Source organism: Callospermophilus lateralis, chromosome 9 (genome assembly GCF_048772815.1).
Source record: "Callospermophilus lateralis isolate mCalLat2 chromosome 9, mCalLat2.hap1, whole genome shotgun sequence".
Taxonomy (NCBI): Eukaryota; Metazoa; Chordata; class Mammalia; order Rodentia; family Sciuridae; genus Callospermophilus; species Callospermophilus lateralis.
Window position 1 is genome coordinate 17,945,660 of NC_135313.1, and position 20,488 is coordinate 17,966,147.

A 20,488-nucleotide genomic window follows, 5' to 3' on the forward strand; every position below is an offset into this window, starting at 1 on the left:
ATTTGTTTCCCAAAGGAGGGGGGATTGTCATGAGTCTAACCTTTGTAAAGCCAAGGTATCAGATTTACTCTATAGTTCCCTCATCTTTGAGCATCTTCCTATTTGTATCCTGTTGATAGAGAGGGGCTGACTATTCAAGAGTATCTGCTGGAGCCAAAATATGTGGGTTTGGATCTCGGTTCCACCATTTGTTGGGCCTTGTTACTTTCAGCAAAGTTAACCTATCCATAAAATGGGAGTTAATAACAGGATATATCTCAAGAGTTGTGAGGAAAAAACATGTCAACATATATAAATCATTAAAAATTGTTAGATATTATTTCTTTAGTATTCCTTGGCCTTCAGTCAGTTGCTATGGTATGTATAAGTCCACTACTGTTTGGCCTGCCCAGTCCCATTTATCAGGACTGAGCAAGCTGTTAGCATGTAGATGACTTCTTAAGAGGACAGTGTTAAGGATGTAAGCAACATGGAAAAAAAACAAGTTTTATGGTTCCAAATTTCTACTAATTGGGAAGACAAGGCAATTTCCTCCTGCATACACTTTATTCACGCATGCTAAGTCTCACTAAACATATCACACGGTGGTCAGGAAAATGGCTGACGGGCAGTTAGGGTGTCAGGGTAATCCTCATTTCTGGTCTTGTTTTGCACCAAGATAAATGAACAGCCAGAAGCAAGACTAGAGTGAAGGGGTAAGGGTGAGAGGGGAAAACACGCAGTGTGGGAGGCAGCTCACAGTGAGGCAGGCAGGCAAGCAGGCAGCAGTTCTAGCCAATCAACACTTTATTTTTCCAAATGACACCTGCACAGATGTTACTATCTACCTCCTGACCCCAATGGGGTCCCATCCATGGCCCAGAGGAGCAGGTTTCCTTCTTCCTCCCTAGGACAGCAAGGAAGCCTCTTGTCTCAATAAGACAAGAGCACATGCTTACCACCCAGCACTGACACCGTGCTGTGGGACCCTGCTCTCCTGCATCATGAAAAGGCTGAACTAGGGCAAGGGTACAGTGGAGCTTTTAGAGACTGCAGCAACCTAAATGCAGAACTACTGGCCTTTCCCATCACTCCAGGATTACTCTTTACCTCCCAGACCAGGAGCCACAGTAAAGCTTGGCCAGTACCTGTGGGAAGGAGATGTCAAAGGGTTGCACTGCTAAGGACAGGACACAGCAAGGAAACAAAGCTGAGGGGAATGCAGGACAGGAGAAAAAAAAATCATAAAGTGCCTGAACTAAACAACCAAGTGGGACATGAGGGCACAGCAGCACAGGTCCCTGAGGATAGGAGGAAAAAAGGGCTAGACCACCAGGGCTTGGGACATAGTGGAATGAAAATAGAAATGAGGCAGGGAGGCAAGTGCAGGCTGTGGGAAGAACTTCCCTAGCCCTGTTCACATCCACTAACCCAAATGAAAAATTATTTACAGACTTAAAATCTGTCCCAGGCACAGGTGCTGCACCAAGCCTAGGACAGCAGGCAGGCAGGCAGAAGGTAGGCTGGCTACCAACTGATAGCCAGCTTCCCCACACACTGCCCCACCCTAGAGTGGTAGGGAAAGGAGAAAAGAGGAACACCTCAAGCCAGGAAGCCCACTGTGCCTGCAGCTCTTTCCCCATGGCTCATGGCTCTACCATGGCCTGTGCCTCTTGGTCTGACTGTACCAAAGAATGGGTATCTGGCCCCAAGGGAGGAGGGGGTGGAGCATCAGGGGGCTCTGGGTGTATCTCTGGCCCCAAGCCCAGCTCTGCATTCAGTTGCTCCAACTCCCCCTGATCCAGCAATTCAAAGTCCTCAGTGGCAAGTGCCTCCTCTTCCTCAGGGGCAGACAGGGGTTGGGGTGAGTCCTGGGGAAGAGGAGGGAGCATGGAGGGGGAAGGGAAGGGGACTGGGTCACTTTCAACAAGGCAAAGTGGGGGTGACTGGGTGCTGGGCGGAGCTGTGATGTCACCACTCACTGCCTCTGGGCTCAGCGTCTCCACTGGTTCTCCAGGGGAGCACTTCACTTCATCCTGGGGGGACCCTGCCCCATTGAAGTGCGTGTTCACAAAGTGAAGAGGGGATGACAGCCGAAGCAAGGTTTCCTTGGCTGCTACATCTTCTTCCCCTTCCTCCAAGTCCAGGGCTTGCCTTAAGGGAGCTGGTGGGGTGCCTAGCAGATCTTCAGGAGGGGCCAGCTCTGCCTCCTCTCCTTCCCCCAGCTCCCGGCTCAGGGCCTCCTCTGGCTCACTCGGCAGGCTCTGCTGGTCCAAGTCTGAGCAGAGAAAAAGTTAGAAATGGGGCTGTTACTCTGACCACAACAGTTAAAAGTTCAAAGACACAAACTTAAAAAATGGATGCTAGGCCAGGGATTATGTTAAGATCTTTTGAGACCTTAAATCAGAGGGTCCGTTCCCCAGAGGAAATATTATTTGTGGGAAGCCAGAGAGCACAACCAGCACCCTGTGGAATGAAAAAAGGAAGATCAAGAGAGGCAAAAGGCTTCTCATACCTTCAGAGACATCTGTCAACTGTGGAGTTGTGGCCCGTGATACAGAGAAGCCACCAGTCTCCAAGATAGAGGCCTCCTCATCTGACAGCTCTGAATCTGTAATGGCCAAGGCCAGTGCTGTTTTCTTCACATCCACCTGCAGGAGAACCAGGATGAACACAACAATGGGATAAGAGCACCGTGCTCCCAAACTGTAGGGTTCCCACCTCCTAGAGAGGTGGCAGTTCTAAAGCATACAAATTTCCCCAGCCTTCTATTTGACATCCCCCATCTCCCCTGGACCTCACCACTGGGGAGAAGCCAGCCAGCTCTGCCTCGCTTTCACTCTCTGTTTCTGCCAGTGGCTCATCACCTCCTGGGGGTGCGTTCTTCCCTTGCCGCTCTAGAGAAGAGCAATAAGGCAGTGTCCAAGCAAGGACAATAGTTGGGGACAAACATGGCCAAGGAACTGGAGATGATCTAAATTCCAGGGCATTTCAAGCCATAATCCAGGACCTCCCCCCTTCACCCTCCTGGATTGAGAGAGTCCCTTACTCCTCTTGTCATGTTTGTGATGCAGGGCATCAGCTTCCGCCTTCATGCTGTAGTCCAGCTGCATGAGCAAGGGCTCCAGGCGAGTGTACATCCTCTGGATCAGCTCATGATAAACCACCAGGGGCCACAGCAGGATACTCAGCACTATGGGTTAGAAAGCTCACTCAGAGTTCACTCAGCCTTCATTTAGCTGGTCTCTAAGTAAGAAGAGCTGAAGGAATCCTTTCCAAGTAGTGCTACCCTTTTTGCCCCAAATCTACTGTCTTCCTCCTTAAACGACTCTTCTACTATAAATAGGAATGCTCTATAGCATCCCTGGAAACCTCCACAGATGGGGAACTGAACAAAGAAAACATAGTCCTCCCCCTAGGTTAGTCTGTGGAAAGAAAAGAGGAGGGCTACGGAAAGGGCAGGGCTGGCCCTTACTCACAGACAATGTAGGAAATCATAATCCCTGGAACATAGTGTCCCAGCACAGCCAGCACAGCACAGCCACAGCAGACTCGCGCACAGAACTGCAGAGAAGAATACAAGGTCTGTGAAGATGAGTTTGCTGAGCTTTGTGCCCAACTCATGTAGGTTAACAAACTACTGCTCAGCTGTGACAGAATGGGTATTTATACTAAAAGTTCAGTGATCCAGTCTAGTCAACAGGATGCCCATGACCATCAATTCAGGAGGTTTGCAACAGCTCACAACACTTCTGCTCTACCCTACCCTCACCTTCAAAAAACCATTACAGGGTGTGGGGAAAGTTACCTGAGCTGGATTCTGCCTCTTATACTGCAGCAGCTCTTGCAGGTGAATCTGGAAGGTGAGCCAGCTCTCAGCCAGGTATCTGCATAACTCGGGCACACTCAGCAGGTGCGGCCGGGCGCCTGACCCCGCACCCTCACTGGAGAGACATGACATGACCCCTAGAGGCCTCAGACACCAGTTTCCTAGGCATTCAATTCCCTCTAAGACTGCTGATGAGATCTTCAGTTTAAGGAAAAAAAAAAAAAAACCCAAAAAACCAAAACCCACCTCCCAAAGGGGGACTGTCCCAGTCCTGGGTATAAGCAAAGCCCAGGGCACCCAACCCTCTGCGTCAAAAGCAGCAGTTGTACAAACACCAACACAGAAGCCTAGGACCAAGAAAATTCAGGCCTATTGTCAGTCCCTTCACTTGGCTGGGGCTGTGCCTGTAGAAGCTGCAGCACTGCTCTTCTTTGTGGTGACATCAGCACCAAGAAGCAAGACTGTCTTCAGAAGATGGTCTGTACTCACCTGTCAGAGTGTGGTTCCTCAGGGGATGATGCTATGGAGAAAGAAAGGTGACAAATTATTAAGTGATAGAGGCACTGGCAGAAACTCCCCAGGCAGAAATAGTTATCCTCCTCTGCAATCCCAGAAAACTTTCTTCAAATACTAATTGCAGTACGTATTACACATTGCTCTATATCCTTTTTTAAACTTTACCCTTTAAACAGACACCACATCTTATTGTTGTTCATATCCCACACAATTCACACAGCCTGACACCTCTTGCTCCAAAATGCACATTAAATATATAAAAAAATAACCCCAACAAACTAGTACAAATACCGTAAGTTAAACACTACCATAATCATGCATCATGTGTTGACTCATTTAATCCTTATCTTGTTACGATGTTAAATTCTATCATCCTTACTTCAGAGATAAGAAAACTGAGACAGAAATTGAAACTATTTACAAGGTTATACACATGTAAGTGCTACTGAGTTGGGCATGAAACCCAGGAAAGCTGGCTGCAAAATCCACTCTTAACCACTACATCCACAGACACATCAATTTTGGGAAATGCCTGCTATATGTTACCTTCATCCCCATCCAGGAGATCAAGCACAAAGCAAGCACGCAAATAAACAGGTGCTTGCCCAATTAAGAACCACTCACCTGAAACATCAGGGAGGAAGCGAGGTTGCCAGAGATCCAGCAGAAAGTAGGCCAAAAGTGAGATGCTGAGTAGGAAGAAAGGCCGGAGGGACGATGAGGACAGCAACCTTTGAGAGAGAGAAGCACCCCACCGGGAGTGGGTGAGAGTGACTCCTGTGTTCATCGCTAAAGGCGGAAAAGCGCCCACAGATGCGGGTACAGCACTTGCAGGCCTAACTCGCCACCCAGAGATAGAGGAATGCAGCAACCCAGGCGGACGTCAGCTTTCAAAACCTGGGGGATGGATCATTTCCCCAGGCCAAGTGACAACCAGAAAGGAGAAAGGTGCTCCTGGTCCCTTCCGCCCCCGCTCTCCCGCGCAGCCCGGCCCCGCCCCCCTCCTCCGCGGCCGTTACCAGAAAAGGCCGTTGAGCGCGGCCGCCGTGACCAGGCTGTGCAGCGGCTTTTCCCACACCAGCAGCCGCTGCGCCGCCGCCAACACTGCCTCCCAGCCGCGGAGCCGCAGCCACAGTGTCGTGGCCAGGCGTCCCACCGCCTCGGCCGTGGCCGCCTCCTCCTCCGCCTCGCAGGTGGCCTCACCCATGCCGAGGCTCAGACCTAGGCCCAGGCCCAACCCCGGGCCCCCACCTGCGCCGGTGTTACCACCGCCTCCGCCGCTCGCCATAACCCAGCCGCAGCCGCAGCCGCCGCCCGAGCCCACTAGGAGCCAGGGCTGCGCGGCCGCCGCCAAGGGCGCGTCAGGCGGAAGGGGGCGCAAGTCGAGGAGAGCAAAGGCTGCGGACGGGCGTCACGTGACGGCGGAGCGCCGAGGCCGTCACGTGACGCGGCTCAACCGCCCGGTTGGGCGACCCGCGCGTGCGCGCAGGCGGCTGCGTTGACCCGGCACCTACGCAGGTGCGTAGTTCTTCCTGTGGTATTCGTGACCGTAGGTCGGGGTCAGTTCTGCACAGTTCGCGTTCTTCTCTCAGTGTCCGCAGGGAGACTGAGGCGCCTAGAGCTGATCGTATCACAGGTGTGACCCCGATTGGAGGAGCAGAAAGTGGGCTTCCGGGCGCCCGGTATCTTGGGTAGGACCTGCTGCTGCTGCTGCTCGGGAAGGGCGGCGGCCGTCTCAGTACTCAACTCCCTACGTATTAGTAGCCCTCCCAGGTCCCTCCCCTCAGCGGGTAAACAAACACGAGCGCGTGACTCGACAGACTTGAAAACAAGTTGCTTCTTCCCCTTTCCGTAAACTTCTTTCTGGACTCCACGTTTTGGCGCTCCTTGCTCCCCCATCGCCTTGCGTGAGTGAGGGCGGTAGGTGAGTTTAAAAATAAAACCAGAGATGCAGCTGTTGGTGGGGAGACATAACAAACATCACTGTTTGCAGTAACCCAGCAAAACTACTTATTCATTTAGGATTAAAATGTCAAACTATACTGGAAGGTATACAGTGAAAAGCTAAAATGTCCCTTTCACCTGGCCGTACTGCCCCCACAGGAAGTTTCTGTGTGCTTTCGCAGCCGCCTTTGGTGTGCATTATTGACTGAGTTCATCTCTTCTAAACAAGTGGGGCAGCTCGGTGCTGCCTGCTTTATTCACATTAACACAGGGACACGGAAAGGTCCGCCTGGCTGGTTCGCCCTCGGTGGCGTGGTCTCCTAAGAACTGTCCCCATTTCTGAGACGAGGGTCCTCGGGGCTCAGCTCTGCCCCTTGGCCCGGCTCCGTGAGCTCTGCGGGGCTCGTCTTCCCGGCAGGCGGGGCGGCATTTCCTGCAGGCCTCCGACTCGCCGGCGACGCGCGCGCGGCTTGTAGACGCGGGGTGGACGCGGCACGGCGGAGTAGGCGTTGGGCTGCGGGGTCGTCCCTTAACTGCGAGGTGAGCGCTGCGCCAGGCACCCGGCCGTGGAGCTCCGCCGCGCCGCGCTGCGCTCGGGGCGGAACAGGAAGAAGCGCCGGTCTGCCCCGGCTCCGCCTGCCGCTGCCGCCGCGAGGGGAGGGGGCTGGCGGGCGAGGCTGCGGCCCGCTCGGGGAAGACAGGCGGGCAGGTGAATCGGCGGGCGAGGACGGCTCTGCGGGCCCTTTACAACTCCTTTCTTTCTCCACCTTGGCAAGGCGGCGGCTGGCGGTGCGATGGACTTGGCCGGGCTCCTGCTGGACGAAGAAGGCACCTTCTCTCTCTCCGGCTTTCAAGATTTCACGGTGAGCGCGCAGCCCGCCCTCTTCTCCAGCCCCCTTCTCCAACAACGCCTTTTATGCTGGGCGTTCCCCTCAGGCCTCCAGTGGACCGAAAGCTCACCGTCTTTCGGTGCCCGGGACTGGGCGGCAGCCGCTGGAGTAGTGTTTACTCGAGGCCTGGCCTCTTGGGCCCTGAGGCAGAGCCGCGGGGCAAGAAGGGAGGGGGGGTGGCTAGACTGGGGGCCCATTTTGGAGACTGTCACCGGGGAGCTCTCAATAGGGCTTTGTGTTTTCCTCCCCTGTGGCACAGGCTGCCATTTGCAAACAGTCCAAAGAACTAGGAACTGAGTGGGGCATAAGGCCCCTAGCAGCAAAGCGGACCCTTACCACCTAAGGAGAGCCAGGATCTTCATTATACTCTTCTCTACAGTTCACTCTCCACCCCCTCCTGCCCTGTTTTTTAGTTCCTCCCAGGACACCAGAAGCTGAATGCTCGGATCCGAAGGAGACTGTACTATGGCTGGGACTGGGAGACTGACTGCAACCTGGAGGAGCTCTCTAGCCCTGTAGCAGGTTAGGCAATGACTGGGCAAATGATGAGGGTAAGAGTGGGGCTGTCAGCAATCACCCAGATACCTCCAGGTTTACCCCCAGAGCTGTATACTGTCTCATCAAAGCTAGCTCATTGGTACTTGGTTCAAGAATGCAGGTTATAGCTCATGTTCTTCTAGCCCCTGAGAATAAACATCTCACAGCCAGTGTTTTGTTTTTGTTTTTGAGATGGGGCCCTTTTTTTTGTTCTTCAGGCTGGTCTCCAGTTTATGAACTCAAGTCATCCTCCTGCCTCAGCCTCCCAAGTATCTGGGACTTGTAACAGGCACCCAGGCCTGCTCTTTTTGTGTGTGTAGTATTGGGGATTGAATCCAGAGCCTTACACATGCTAGGCACATATTTTACCACTGAGCTACACCACCCTGGTATTTCTTTGCATTCATATATCAGAAACTTAGTTTTCTAGGGATTTCCCTTGGGTATGTCTATTTCTTAGACAAACATCAGCGAAAGACAAATATGAATTGACATTTGAATTGACAGGGAATTAGCCTTCCTGCTGGAAAGATCTGAAATTCAAACTTAGGGCTTTTTGTCTCAGCTTGAGACCATTTGCTCTCTATTTTGTTCCCAAGGCCTCAGATAACATAGACCTGGGTTTTTACTGATAGCAGTGGGGCCTGGTGTGGAAGTCATTTGTTCACTTTGTCTTCCTTCTTCCCTTTACAGACATTGCAGTAGAACTGCTCCAGAAAGCAGCCCCCAGTCCTATTCGCCGACTCCAGAAGAAATATGTAGCTCATGTGTCACGGTGAGCCAGGAACTGAGGATCAACTAGGATGAGAGTTTTTGGGCCCTATAAAGGGGAGAATATTGTCTCTAAAGAGAAGATGTAGAGATGGGTGTTGTAAGAATTGTGAGAGCTGAATGACCCTTGGCTTTAGTTACTGATTCTTTCCACCTCCTAGGGAGGCGTGCATTTCCCCATGTGCCATGATGCTAGCTCTTGTATACATTGAGCGACTCCGGCACCGAAACCCGGATTACCTGCAGCATGTGTCATCCTCGGACTTGTTCTTGATCTCCATGGTGAGGTGCCCCTCTCCTTCATCTCTCTGGGTGAGCCAGGAACCTGGCGCAAGCTCTATTGATGCCACTTCTGGTTCCTATGCAGATGGTGGCCAGTAAATACCTCTATGATGAAGGGGAGGAGGAGGAGGTTTTCAATGATGAGTGGGGAGCTGCTGGAGGTGTGGCTGTGCCCACTCTCAACGCCTTGGAGAGGAGCTTCCTACGTGCCATGGCAAGTAGCTATTCTGTCTCTCACTTTTTTCCCCTGGTCCATCTGTACCTTCCTTTCATTTGTTCTCTCTCAGTTTTCTGCTGTTTTTTTCATTTCTCTTTTTGCCTGTCCTCTTTGTGCCTTTTTGTTAATTGTTTTATCTTCCTATCCTTTCAGGATTAACCTTTAGGAGGTTCCTGGAGTGGAGAGGCCAGGAGTAGAGTACTTCCTTCCCTCCTTTATTCCTCTGGGACCCCACAGGGCACACTGAGTCAGACTTGTCATGTTGGGCTCTGACTGTTTGCTTCCAAACTTATTCTGCCTCTACACTCTAAGCTCTGTGGACATGGACCATTCTCTGGGTTATTTTCTGTCTTTGCCCTTAATATAGGGTATAATGTGAAAGTAGGTATTTTGTGTATTATATCAGCTTATGTAAAAGCTCTTGAGACAGTACCGTAAATGCAGAGTAAGTGTCAGCTATGTAGAGGTTTTAGTTTCTGCCATGGCTCATGTTCTCAGATGACTGTGGCTCACATCCAAGTCAGGTTTGATGCTCTTCCCTCTTGCCCACAGGACTGGAGTCTGTACACTGACCCGAGGGAAATCTTTGAGGTTCTGAGCTGGCTGGAGAGTTGGTATGTTCTATGAATCAAGAAGAAAGGCTTGAGGGATTGAGAAGCTAAGGCCTAAGCCATAGAATCTAGAAATGAGGGTCTGTGTGACTTGGGGTAGTAAGGAAACAAATAAGAGAGTTGCCCAAGGTGGTGATTCCTAAACCTGCCTGCCCTCTTTTAGGAGGCTGAGAGTAGATTATTGGAAATATGTACCTTTCCAGCACTGCAAAAATAAAAATAAAATACAGATTTTGGTCTTTCTCTTTGCTTCTGGAATCTGAGCACTTAAATTTGAATTCTGCAGTGCTTTCTGGTGGGTCCTGAGGGGTAAGAAGTGTCTCTAGTATAGCTGCAGCAGAGTTGAAGACTCTGTTTCTCTTCTCTCCCACCAGTGTGGCTGAGCAGCAGGGTCGACGGCGGGGCTGGTACACCTACACAGATTTGTGTGTGCTGCTGGAGCAACCAACCTGGCAGCTGGCTCTGGGCTCCCTCTGCCAGAGGCTGGTTAAGGTGAGGAGGGGTTAGAAAGGAGAGGGATCTTGAATGGGCTGGTGTGTAGGTGTTGTAAAGCAAAATACTGAAAGGCTTAGGAAATGGGGCTTGGGAGTAGATGAGTGAGGGGAAGTTAGAGGAGCTTTGGAGAGCTCTAATTTGAAAAAATATTTTTATAGAAGATGGGTATGTGTGTTAAAGTAAGCAACCTGGTGCTTTCTTGCCTTCTCTCCTGCAGTTCTCCTGTCTGTTAGCCATGGCATACGTGAGCAGTGTGGCCTTGGCTGTGGCATCAGTGGCTGTAATACACCAGTCCTTGGGGCTGTCTTGCAGTCCCCCACCTGGCCCTCCTGACCTTGGACTGACCTCCAAGGGCCTCTTGGAGCCCTGTTTACCAACTTCTGTGCCACAGTGCCTGCCATCTTCTGTTAACATCTCCACCTGCATGGAAGGCGACGTAGGGCTACGTTCTCTCTGGGGCAGTCTTTTGGCCTCACTGACCCCCGCAACACTACCTCCTCCAGATCCCCCTGCCCCACCCACACTTCTCCATAACTGCCGCCTTTGCCAGAATGTCCAGAGAGATCCTCCAACCTGCCGTGCCTGCCACCACCCCAATCGCACAGTGTCTGCTGGGCCTCCCAGCCCCTGGTACCACACTCATGGCCTGGCTCCACCTTGGTCCTGGAGCCCAATGGCTTCTCCGCTCCCCCATCCCCAGCAGTGTTCCCTTTTCAGTGTCATGGAGCTGGCTCGTCTCAAGTCTTTCATTTTCCCAGGCTAGGTAGAGCTCTGAGGAATGCATTAAGAGGATTTGGGAGTCCCTGAGAACCTGGGAGAGGGAAGTTTGACTTAAATCCTCGCTACCTCTCTGGGTCTTTGGCTGATCCCCTGTCCTCCTGGGTAAAAGCTTAGGGGATTGAGGGGCAGAAAGGCTATAAAAGATCGTTCACTCTCCCAGACCTTAGTGGATGGCTGTTTGGCCCAGGGCAGTGATGGTGTCAGGGAAAACTTCAGCTTGGTGACCACGGGCATGTCACAAATGGCAGAGGAGAAGCCCCCATTTTGGGTCCCTGGGGCTTTTCTAGGCTTTTGCTTTTGAGTTTCCTTGGGTGAAAAAGAAAAGGTCGGAGATGGGGGAACTGGGGCGAGGGGAGAAAGGAAATGTCCATATGGGCTTGTGTGATGTCCCAGAGACAGAAGAGCCAGGGACTGATGGGACCAAGGTGAAATCTGCTTAGGGAAAGATGGGTGAGTCAGGAAAGCCTTTCTACACCCATAGACTGCTGGGACCTTCAACTTTGACCTTCTGTCTCCAACCTCTTAGTACCCTGCTCCGTAGCTCCCTCTTTTCCATTTTCTTTCCAGGTGTTCTCTTCACAGGCCTTTCCGGCTATTGCTTTGTATCTGGGTTTTTCATGCTTTTATAGAACTGAGATTTCAATAAACAGTTTCAGTTGCATGGCCTGGACTTTTCCTTCTGCGGCAGCCTTGAAGATCTTTCCTCCTGTGTTTGCCTTCCAAGCCTCCCTATTTTCTGATTCCATCATCTTGCAGCTGTTTTCCTTGAACCCCAATTTACTTAATGTATCATTTAAGAGTCATAGGTTCCCATTTCAAACTTCTCTTTGACCCTGCTTCCAGCACCCTAGGGCCCTAGCCCTGCTTTACTTGGGGTGCCGTGGGACACAAATGATGGCTGTCCCATGTCCAGGGTTGGCCTTGTCTGTGGCATGTGAGCACTACCCTTGTGAGACCGAGTATCTAGCAGTCCCCTAAGCTCCTGGAGGGCAACTCCAAGGATACCTTTCTGTGCTGGTGCTGACCGGCCTCTTCACTTGGCTAACATGGTGAAAGGCGTTGCTAAAAGAATGCTGAAGCTAGGTTGTCATTGGAAGAACAGATTGGGTGGTGGCCCAGCAGGTCAGGATGCTGAAGATCATCCACAACAAGGTGGCACTGCCCTCTGTGGGCCATTTTGGCAATATCAGTCATTTTTTGGTTGTCAAGAATTTAAGGGGGGATGTATAGGGCATTTAGTCAGCCTGGGCAGGATGGTAGACGTTCTCGGATACTCAAGACATCTCTTGCTAGGAAGAATTCCCAAGACAAATTTTGAATGACTTAGATGGTTATTGTGCATGTTGAAGTCCTTACTGAGCCTGGAACTATCTTTTTTTTTTTTTTTTTTTAAAGAGAGAGTGAGAGAGGAGAGAGAGAGAGAGAGAGAGAGAGAGAATTTTTTAATATTTATTTTTTAGTTATCGTCGGACAACATCTTTGTTTGTATGTGGTGCTGAGAATCGAACCCGGGCCGCACGCATGCCAGGCGAGCGCGCTACCACTTGAGCCACATCCCCAGCCCTGGAACTATCTTTTTATGTATAAACATGAATTTGTACATTTTGAAGAAGACTTGATTTGTCAGGTATGAACTTAAAACAGATTTGTCATGTTCATTGCTTTACCAAGAGTTTGTCTGCCATTTTGCGACATCAAGTCACCACTTGATCAAGTACTACAGGTAGCATCTGAGTTGCTCATTTGCCAGTTAAGTCCCATTATTAGCTACCACAGTAGCTGTCACATCCTCAAAGATTCTACATATGGGTGTGGGACTTGGAATGCTCCGTTGTCTTCTGGTTTATCCATGTCCAAGCTTTTAGGCATTAAAATACATGTTGTTATAAATTTATTTCTTACAGAGAATATATAACATGGAGTTTGGGTCATTGTTGTGTGTGATTTGGGGCATATTATCCATGAGATTTTTGCCCCCCCCCTGCCCCCGCAGTACTGGGGATTGGACCCTGAGGCCTTTTAACCCTGAGCTACATCCCCAGTTTTTTGTGTTTTTTTTTTTTTGAGACAGGGTCTCCCTAACTTGCCCAGGCTGGCCTCTAACTTGTGATCCTCCTTCCTCAGCCTCTGAAGTTGTTGGAATTACAGCTGTGCTCCACTGTGTCCAGCTCATGAGTTTCATTTTGAGATGATCCAGGGACCTGTCCTGATATGGTTGAAAAGTGTGGATCTAATAGGGATGGTTGTAAATGGTTGTGGGAGGAAATAGTCTGCAAAACCTTTCCAGGCTATTTTGATAGTTGTCCATGTTCTCCTTCCTTCCAGAGCCTGGTCTAGGAGCAGGGAATGAAGATTCTTGGGGGAGGGGTCCAGAACTCAGCTCCCCAGTTAATGGCTGATGGAATTTGCACAAGAACTGGGCAAAGGTGAAAGGGCCGCGTCCTGCCCCAAAACCCTCATCCCTTTGCTCCGCTTCATTGAAACCCCCACCCCCTCCCCACTCCTGGCAACTAACCTCACCCAAACTCCTACCTCTTACTCTGTACTTAACTCTGGCTCAGGGCAGCCAAGATACCACAAAGGCAGGGCAGCATGAGCCGATCACACCTTCATCCCATTCCACTCCAGTCTGTGGGCTCCCAGGATGCCCCAGTTCCCCTATCACGGCCACTGGCTGTTCCCCAGAATTCCTCTTCCCACTCTTGGGCCTCTCCATGTGGGCCTCCCACCTGGGGCCTCAGCTGTCTTCTGGCTCTGCAGGTAGGAAGTAGAGGTACAGAAGTTGGTGCTAGCTGAAGGGGGTGCTTGGGGAGAATCATGTGGCATGAATCCTAATTCCTCTAGAAATAGGAATTTCGAAGACTGTCCTTCCCCATTCCTCCACCTGCAGCATTTCCTGGTCCTGGCTTCTCTGCTCTGTGCCTCCCACCTGCTCCTGCTTCGTAGTCTTCCCCCAGGAGGACTCTCTTACCCCCCTGCTCAGCTCCTGGCCTCCAGTTTCTTTTCATGTGGTGTGTCTACAGTCCTACAAACTGGGATGGGCAGCAGGTGAGGGAACCCCTTGGAGAGAGGGTGATGGCTCCAGGGGGAGGAGAGGCATAGGGGGGAGTACTATTGGCTGCCACATGTTTCCAGAGCTGCTAGGGCTGCTGTTCCTACAGGCTGCCTCTTGTCCAGGCTCCATCTTTAGAGTTCCTTATCCCTGCTCTGGTGCTGACCAGCCAGAAGCTACCTCTGGCCATCCAGACACCTGGAAATAGTGAGTACAGAGCAAGGGTGATGGTGCAGGGGAGTTGAGAGCTCATCTGAGCATACATGGAGAGTTGGGCTCAGGATTGAGGTTGGGCAGTAGTGGGACTTCTGGGCACTTAGGGTCTTGGAGTTGTGCCAGGCACCAGTGAGGACTAGAGAGCCATGGGTTTCCATCCCATTTACTTTTCTCCTTTTCATGCCCTAAACTATTCCCAGGCTCTGTTGTGTTGCACCTGTGTAGGAGGCCTGGCTGCCACAGCCTGGAGCTCTGGAACACTTCTCTTCGAGAGGTGAGTGCCTAGGGATGGGAAGCAGGAGGGTTAGGGTGGCCTAGGCCTGGGAGGTTCTCATTTCCATTATGCAGATACTCTGGGATACTCTGGGGGAAGAAGTTGGGGCAGGGTCCCGTCCCTGGAGTTAGCAAATCCAGGCTGAGGTTAACTTTACTGAGCAGAAAGTTTTTTCTTCATCTTCTCTTTTCTACCAGGTTTCAGGGGCAGTGGTGGTATCTGGGCTGCTGCAAGGCATGCTGGGGCTGCTAGGGGCCCCTGGACGCCTGTTCCTACACTGTGGGCCCCTGGTGCTGGCCCCCAGCCTGGTTGTGGCAGGGCTCTCTGCTCACAGGGAGGTGGCCCAATTCTGCTCTGCTCACTGGGGCCTGGCCTTGCTGTACGTGAGTCCTGAGGCACAGGATAGTGCCTAGTGGGGTGTGCGGGACTGGGGGAGGACAGAGCTGCTGGCCCTATCAGAATCAGCAACAGTCTGGGCAGGGACACCACCTTTTAGACTTCAAATCCAAGGTTTTTTCTTGATTCATCCAGTCTCCTTGAGAGTCTTACTGTCTCTTCATGTCCCCCATGTACCTCTCTACCCCTATCATGGAATTTTCTTTGCTAGGACCCCCTTTATTTTTGTGGTGCTAGGACCCTTTTTATGATATTCTTCTCATTCCTACCTTCATTGCCATCCCTCAGGATTCTGCTGCCTCTTGTCCCTAAAGCTGCTTCTCTCTTCTAGGCTTATCCTGCTCATGGTGGTCTGTTCTCAGCACCTGGGCTCCTTCCAGGTACCTCCATGTCCCTGGAGGCCAACTTCAACCTCTTCAACTCATATTCATGTCCCTGCCTTTCGGTTCCTCTCGGTATGTTGGGGCCTGGGTAGTTGAGGCTAAAAGGGCTGGCACAGAATGCTCCCTGGCCCCCGAGTTTTGGACTTCTGTCTACCCAATCAAAGTTGGCTCACAAGGTTCTGGGGGAGGAGCTCTTTCCTGTCTCAGTCTTGCCCCTCAGGTGCTGATCCCTGTGGCCTGTGTGTGGGTCGTTTCTGCCCTTCTGGGTCTCAGCATCATCCCCCTGCAGCTGTCTGCCCCCACCCAGGCACCATGGTTTTGGCTGCCTCACCCAGGTAGGTTCTTTCCTAGGCCCTTGTCCTCTTACTCAAATCAAGGTATCTATTTCTTTGAACTCAGATTTGGTGGATTTCACTTCTTGTGTTTCTTAAAACACAAAGGAAAGAGAAATTGCCAGTCTGAGGGGCAATCCAGCCCCTCCCTGCAGCATTTTATTGGGGTTGGTGTTGAGACAGACATATATAACTCCACCGCACACTCCTTACCCAACTTACACATTTCCTTACTGAGCTCCAAGGGCTTTTCAGCTGGTGATCTATGTAGAAAGATTATTTTTGAGGCATAGTATGCAAAATGTCCTCATTCATCTATTTACCTATTGCACTGTTAGGGATCAAACCTGGCCCATCAATTAATAAGGCTCTTTTGAGTGCTGATTGTGTGCTAGGCATGTGGCAGGGGACATAGTGATGAATATGACAGACATAGTATCTGCCTTCATGAGACTGATAGTCAATTGGGGAATATAGATACTAATTAAATGGGGACCTGAGTAAATGTGGAATTGCAATTGTGGTAAGTATACTCAAGAGGAATTACACTAGCCAGGCATGGTGGCACATGTCTATAATCCTAGTGACCCAGGAGGCTGCAGTAGGAGGATCACAAGTTAGAGGCCAGCCTGAGCTGCTCAGGGAGGCCCTGTCTCAAAATAAAAAAATTAAAAAGAGGGGCTAGCGACTGGGGTTGTGGCTCAGTGGTGGAGTGCATGCCACATATGTGTCAGGCACTGGGTTTGATCCTTAGTACCACATAAAATAAATAAAGTAAAGGTATTGTGTCCATCTACAACTAAAAAAGAGAAATATTTTTAAAAAGGGGGTGAGGGGATGTGTAGCTCAGTAGTAGAGATTCCATCTCTACTACTGGATTCCATCCCAATATTGAGAGGGGAAAAAAGGAGCTACATTGCATGGTGAGAGCTAATAATGGGAGATTTGACATTATCAGGGAAGTCTGGAAAGGTATTCTTCCAGTGGTCATTGAGCAGAGATCTGAGAAATGAGTAGGAGCTAACTGTCAGGAGGCAGGAGAGAATATTGTGGATGAAGAGAATAGCATGTACAAAGACACTGTGGTGGCAAGGAGGACTGCAAGTCCAGGGCCTAAAGCAAAGGTTGTGTGTCTAGGGTGAGGAAACTGAGGTGAAGTTTGGCAGATGAGGCTAGAGAGAGAGTGCTAAGGGTCAAACCAAAGAAAGTCTTGTAGACCACAGTTAAGAGATGGGTCTTTCTCCTTAGAGTTCAGGGATTTTGTCCCAAGATATCTTCAAAGACAATGGCTTCTAGCATTCTATGGCACAGGCTGTTGTAGGTAGAGGGGTGTTCCAGAATTGAGTCTGGCCTTAAGGTGACTCCTTTCCCTCCTCAGGAGAATGGGACTGGCCCTTGTTGACACCCAGGGCTCTGACTGCAGGCATCTCTATGGCCCTGGCAGCCTCCACCAGTTCCCTGGGCTGCTATGCTCTGTGTGGCCAGCTGCTGCACTTGCCTCCTCCACCTCCACATGCTTGCAATCGAGGGCTGAGCCTGGAGGGGCTGGGCAGTGTGCTGGCTGGGCTGCTGGGGAGCCCCATGGGCACAGCATCCAGCTTCCCTAATGTGGGCACAGTGAGTCTTTTCCAGGTATGGGAACCTGGGACAGGGGTGGGGAACTGGAGGTACAGTAGAAAGTAGAGAACACATTGACTGTTTGCCAGCTGTGCCCAGCACTTAGGCAGTTCACATTAATGACTTCACTTAGGGCTGTACCTAGAAGTGGTAAGAGGCTAGGAATGAGGCCAAGACAACAAATTACCACATCAGAGACAGCTGGCATTCTACCAAGGCTGGGGTTCCAGTGAAGAACAAGTCAGATAAAGTCATACTCTCTTGGGGACTTCCTCAGGAGAAGAAAATAAAGTAAATAAGGTAATTTCAGAGAGTGATAAGTGCTATTAAGAAAACAAAGTTGTGGAATAGTGGCTGAGCAGAGAAGGCATCTTTAGAGAGAGTGGTTACAATGCTACTTGGATGGTAACATTAAAGTTGGGATCTAAATGATGAGAAGGAGTCAGCCAGTCAGCCAGGCAAGGATCTGGTACAGTCCAAGGAAGTGGCTTTTTCTAGTATCTCTTCCTGCAGGCTGGATCTCAGAGAGTGACCCATATAGTGGGGCTGCTCTGCATGGGGCTTGGGCTGTCCCCTAGGCTGGCTCAGTTCCTCACTACAATCCCGCTGCCTGTGCTTGGTGAGTGGATGTATTGGCAGGCATCCTTTCTCTCTAAATAGCCTTCCTGGATGGGTGGATATGAACATCTGTCAGCTGCCCTCATTGTTTTGACCCAACATCTTGGTTTCTTGAAAGGACTTTTGGGACTCCTGAAAAATCTGAAAAAGGCCTTTTGGTAGTCTCCCCATTATAATCTGCCTGCCTACGATACACTGTGTCCTCTCCCTCTCTCAACCCTCTTGATTTTTTTTCTATATGAGACAGGTGGGGTACTAGGGGTGACCCAGGCTGTGGTTCTGTCTGCTGGATTCTCCAGTTTCCACCTAGCTGACATTGACTCTGGACGGAATGTCTTCATTGTGGGCTTTTCCATCTTTATGGCCCTGCTGCTGCCAAGATGGCTTCGGGAAGCCCGGGTCCCACTTAACACAGGTAGGTGGAGAGGGAAAGAGGAGTTGTTCAGTAGTGGAAAAGTACTGTTTGGACTCCTGGCCCCACAATCTTCTCTGGGCTTTGGAATAAATAATTTATCCATTTGTTGAACACCATGCTAGCAACTTGGGATACAAAGGAATTCTAGATGTTATAGTCTAGCAAAAGACATGAGGTGTGCAGGAAAATAACAAGAAAGATTTAGATAAAGAGCTGTGGCTCAGTGGTGATCCAGTAACATTAAGCTGGTCTTGAAGGATGGTAAACATATTTGGTAAAAAGATCATTTTTGATGATAAAGACGTAGAAGTAGGAGAGCAGCCAATAGCTTAGCTTTTCTAGAGCAATGGTTTTCAACTGGGGGTGATTTTTGCCCTATGGGGAACATTTAGCAATGTTGGGGAAAACACTTTTGACTACTGCAAATGAGGGAAGGGAGTATTGTTACTAGCAATTAGTACAGGGAGAGATGTTGCTATATTTCCTGGGCAACTTGTGAGACCCTGTCTCAAAATGAAAAAAGAGGGTCCTGGGAATGTAGTTCAGTGATAGAGCACCTGAGTTCAATCCCCAGTACCTCCCCCCCCCCAAAAAAAAAAAAAAAAAAGAATCCTTCAATGCATAGGACAGTCCCTCATCTGGCTCAAAATGCCAATAGTACAGAGGTTGGGAGACTTAAGATAAAATATAGCAGGTATAAGAAGTAGGAGATAAGGTTGGGGATTTTAATACCAAAATTCCAGAGAAATGAAGCCTGGAACAATCAAAGCATATCTAAGCATATGTGAAGGTTGTATGGATGCTCAGGAGATAGGGTGTTGAGCAAGAAACCTTGAGAAAGAGCCTCAGTGAGGAAAATGGAGAGTAGAGGGATAAAAGATAAGGGAGGTATAATGACAATTTAGAAAGGACTGTCTTTAGTCCAAGACTTAGGTTTAAGTCTGGAAGGATAAGACTCCTTGGCTCTGAATAAGTATTAGAGTTCCCTTCCTGACTGGTCCTAACCCTTTGTAGGCTGGAGCCCCTTAGATGTGTTACTGTGTTCTCTGCTGGCAGAGCCCATCTTTCTGGCTGGATTCTTGGGCTTTCTTCTAGAGAACACTATTTCTGGTAAGTTGACATCAGGCCCTAGCTGCCTGGGGCATGGCCAGGAAGTTATCACTCCCTGGTTTGAGCACAACCTGACAAACCTTTTTTTTTTTTTCAGGTACAAGGCTTGAGCGGGGCCTCAGTCAAGGACTGCTATCTTCTTTTGTTGCCCAAGAGGCTCAAATGTCTCAGAAGTCCAGGGAGAAGGCTGCTCAAGAGTATGGGCTTCCTTTCCCCATTCAAGACATGTGTCCCTGCATTCCCCAGCCCCTTCATTTCCTCTGTCCAATGCCTGAAGACCTTGGGGATGAGGAAGGTGGGCCATCTGAGCCAGGAGAGACCGCTGACTTGTTGCCTGGCTGTGGGGAGTCATGCCCTGCATCTAGCAGAGAAGGACTTAGGTCAAAGTAATTATCAAGACTCCTCTTTCTGCTTTCATTGAGAATCAGCTCCCAGGCTCAGAGGGACTGTGTATGTGTCATGGGCCCACCTAGAGGTCACATTTTCCAGTAGGATGGGTTGCCTTTTCTTCTCTTAATTAGGCCTATTATAGAGCAGGGGCCATGGTTTAGTGGATCATGATGAATGAATGAGATTTTTCCTATAAACTATTAATGTCATCTGAACCCTAGCATTCACTTAACAAATATTAATGCTTCTCATGTGCTAGGTTCTGAAACTAAAATATGGATATGATGGGGTCCTTGTCCTCTCCGGGTATTTAAGGTTTAAAAAGATATATGTAATTTCTTATTAAAATGCAAAGCAGAAGGCAATCTGTAATAAAAATAAAAATAATACCATGGGAGCAGAGGAAGAAGTAGTTCATTCTGGGAATAAGGCTTTATGAAAGCAGCAGTGCTGAGGGTGACCTTGACAAGCAAGGATTCCGGTTTTGGAAAACACATGAGAAATTTTCAGGCTCAGGAATCCAGCGTGAACAAAAGCATGAGTTGTACAAAGTACTGATGAGGGGTTTCAAGTCTTCATTGGTGATAGGTTATGAGTATGGGGGTGCATAAAGGGTGAGATGATGCAGAGGAGGTAAAGAATGAAATCAGACTACAGAATTTATGCCCAGGAGCCTCCTCTCTTCGACTACTCTATTAGCGGCCAAGACTCCAGAGATGATATGGTGAAATTCAATTATCTCATTTTATTAAAAAAGGAAAAGTCTGGCCAGTATGGGTGGGAACAGAAGTAACCTGGGTTTGACAAATTCAAACCCACATCCTACTCGCCTAC

General features: G+C 49.9%; 3 protein-coding genes across 16 annotated transcripts; 2 read left to right on the forward strand and 1 right to left on the reverse strand.

The window, feature by feature from the left end:
- Positions 1 to 768: 768 nt before the first annotated feature.
- On the reverse strand, positions 769 to 5,717 carry Retreg2 (reticulophagy regulator family member 2). The gene is made up of 9 exons (XM_076865928.2): positions 5,344 to 5,717; positions 4,949 to 5,055; positions 4,298 to 4,328; positions 3,788 to 3,923; positions 3,459 to 3,543; positions 3,029 to 3,172; positions 2,782 to 2,876; positions 2,495 to 2,630; positions 769 to 2,257 (listed from the first exon to the last, which is right to left on the reverse strand). The coding sequence occupies exons 1-9, from the start codon at positions 5,610 to 5,612 to the stop codon at positions 1,626 to 1,628; spliced, it is 1,635 nt and encodes a 544-aa protein (XP_076722043.2). The 5' UTR covers positions 5,613 to 5,717; the 3' UTR covers positions 769 to 1,625.
- A 103-nt stretch (positions 5,718 to 5,820) lies between these two features.
- Cnppd1 (cyclin Pas1/PHO80 domain containing 1) lies at positions 5,821 to 11,512 on the forward strand. Of its 5 annotated transcripts, none has more exons than XM_076865421.2 (9): positions 5,821 to 5,842; positions 7,045 to 7,131; positions 7,572 to 7,680; positions 8,389 to 8,470; positions 8,628 to 8,748; positions 8,834 to 8,962; positions 9,518 to 9,579; positions 9,951 to 10,068; positions 10,289 to 11,512. In XM_076865421.2, the coding sequence occupies exons 2-9, from the start codon at positions 7,063 to 7,065 to the stop codon at positions 10,832 to 10,834; spliced, it is 1,236 nt and encodes a 411-aa protein (XP_076721536.2). In that variant the 5' UTR covers positions 5,821 to 5,842; positions 7,045 to 7,062; the 3' UTR covers positions 10,835 to 11,512. The 5 variants fall into 5 exon arrangements, with proteins under 5 accessions (XP_076721536.2, XP_076721531.2, XP_076721533.2 ...); XM_076865416.2 differs by lacking the exon at positions 5,821 to 5,842 and adding an exon at positions 5,862 to 6,015; XM_076865418.2 differs by lacking the exon at positions 5,821 to 5,842 and adding an exon at positions 5,862 to 5,960.
- A 90-nt stretch (positions 11,513 to 11,602) lies between these two features.
- Positions 11,603 to 20,041, forward strand: Slc23a3 (solute carrier family 23 member 3). 10 transcript variants are annotated; one of them, XM_076865415.2, is made up of 12 exons: positions 11,603 to 13,611; positions 13,742 to 13,899; positions 14,013 to 14,143; positions 14,320 to 14,393; positions 14,591 to 14,772; positions 15,121 to 15,244; positions 15,393 to 15,507; positions 16,883 to 17,136; positions 17,635 to 17,740; positions 17,987 to 18,154; positions 19,169 to 19,264; positions 19,362 to 20,041. In XM_076865415.2, the coding sequence occupies exons 1-12, from the start codon at positions 13,444 to 13,446 to the stop codon at positions 19,652 to 19,654; spliced, it is 1,869 nt and encodes a 622-aa protein (XP_076721530.2). In that variant the 5' UTR covers positions 11,603 to 13,443; the 3' UTR covers positions 19,655 to 20,041. The 10 variants fall into 10 exon arrangements, with proteins under 10 accessions (XP_076721530.2, XP_076721528.2, XP_076721524.2 ...); XM_076865413.2 differs by having other exon boundaries at positions 14,013 to 14,110; XM_076865409.2 differs by lacking the exon at positions 13,742 to 13,899 and having other exon boundaries at positions 11,603 to 13,073; positions 13,177 to 13,277; positions 14,013 to 14,110.
- Positions 20,042 to 20,488: the final 447 nt, after the last annotated feature.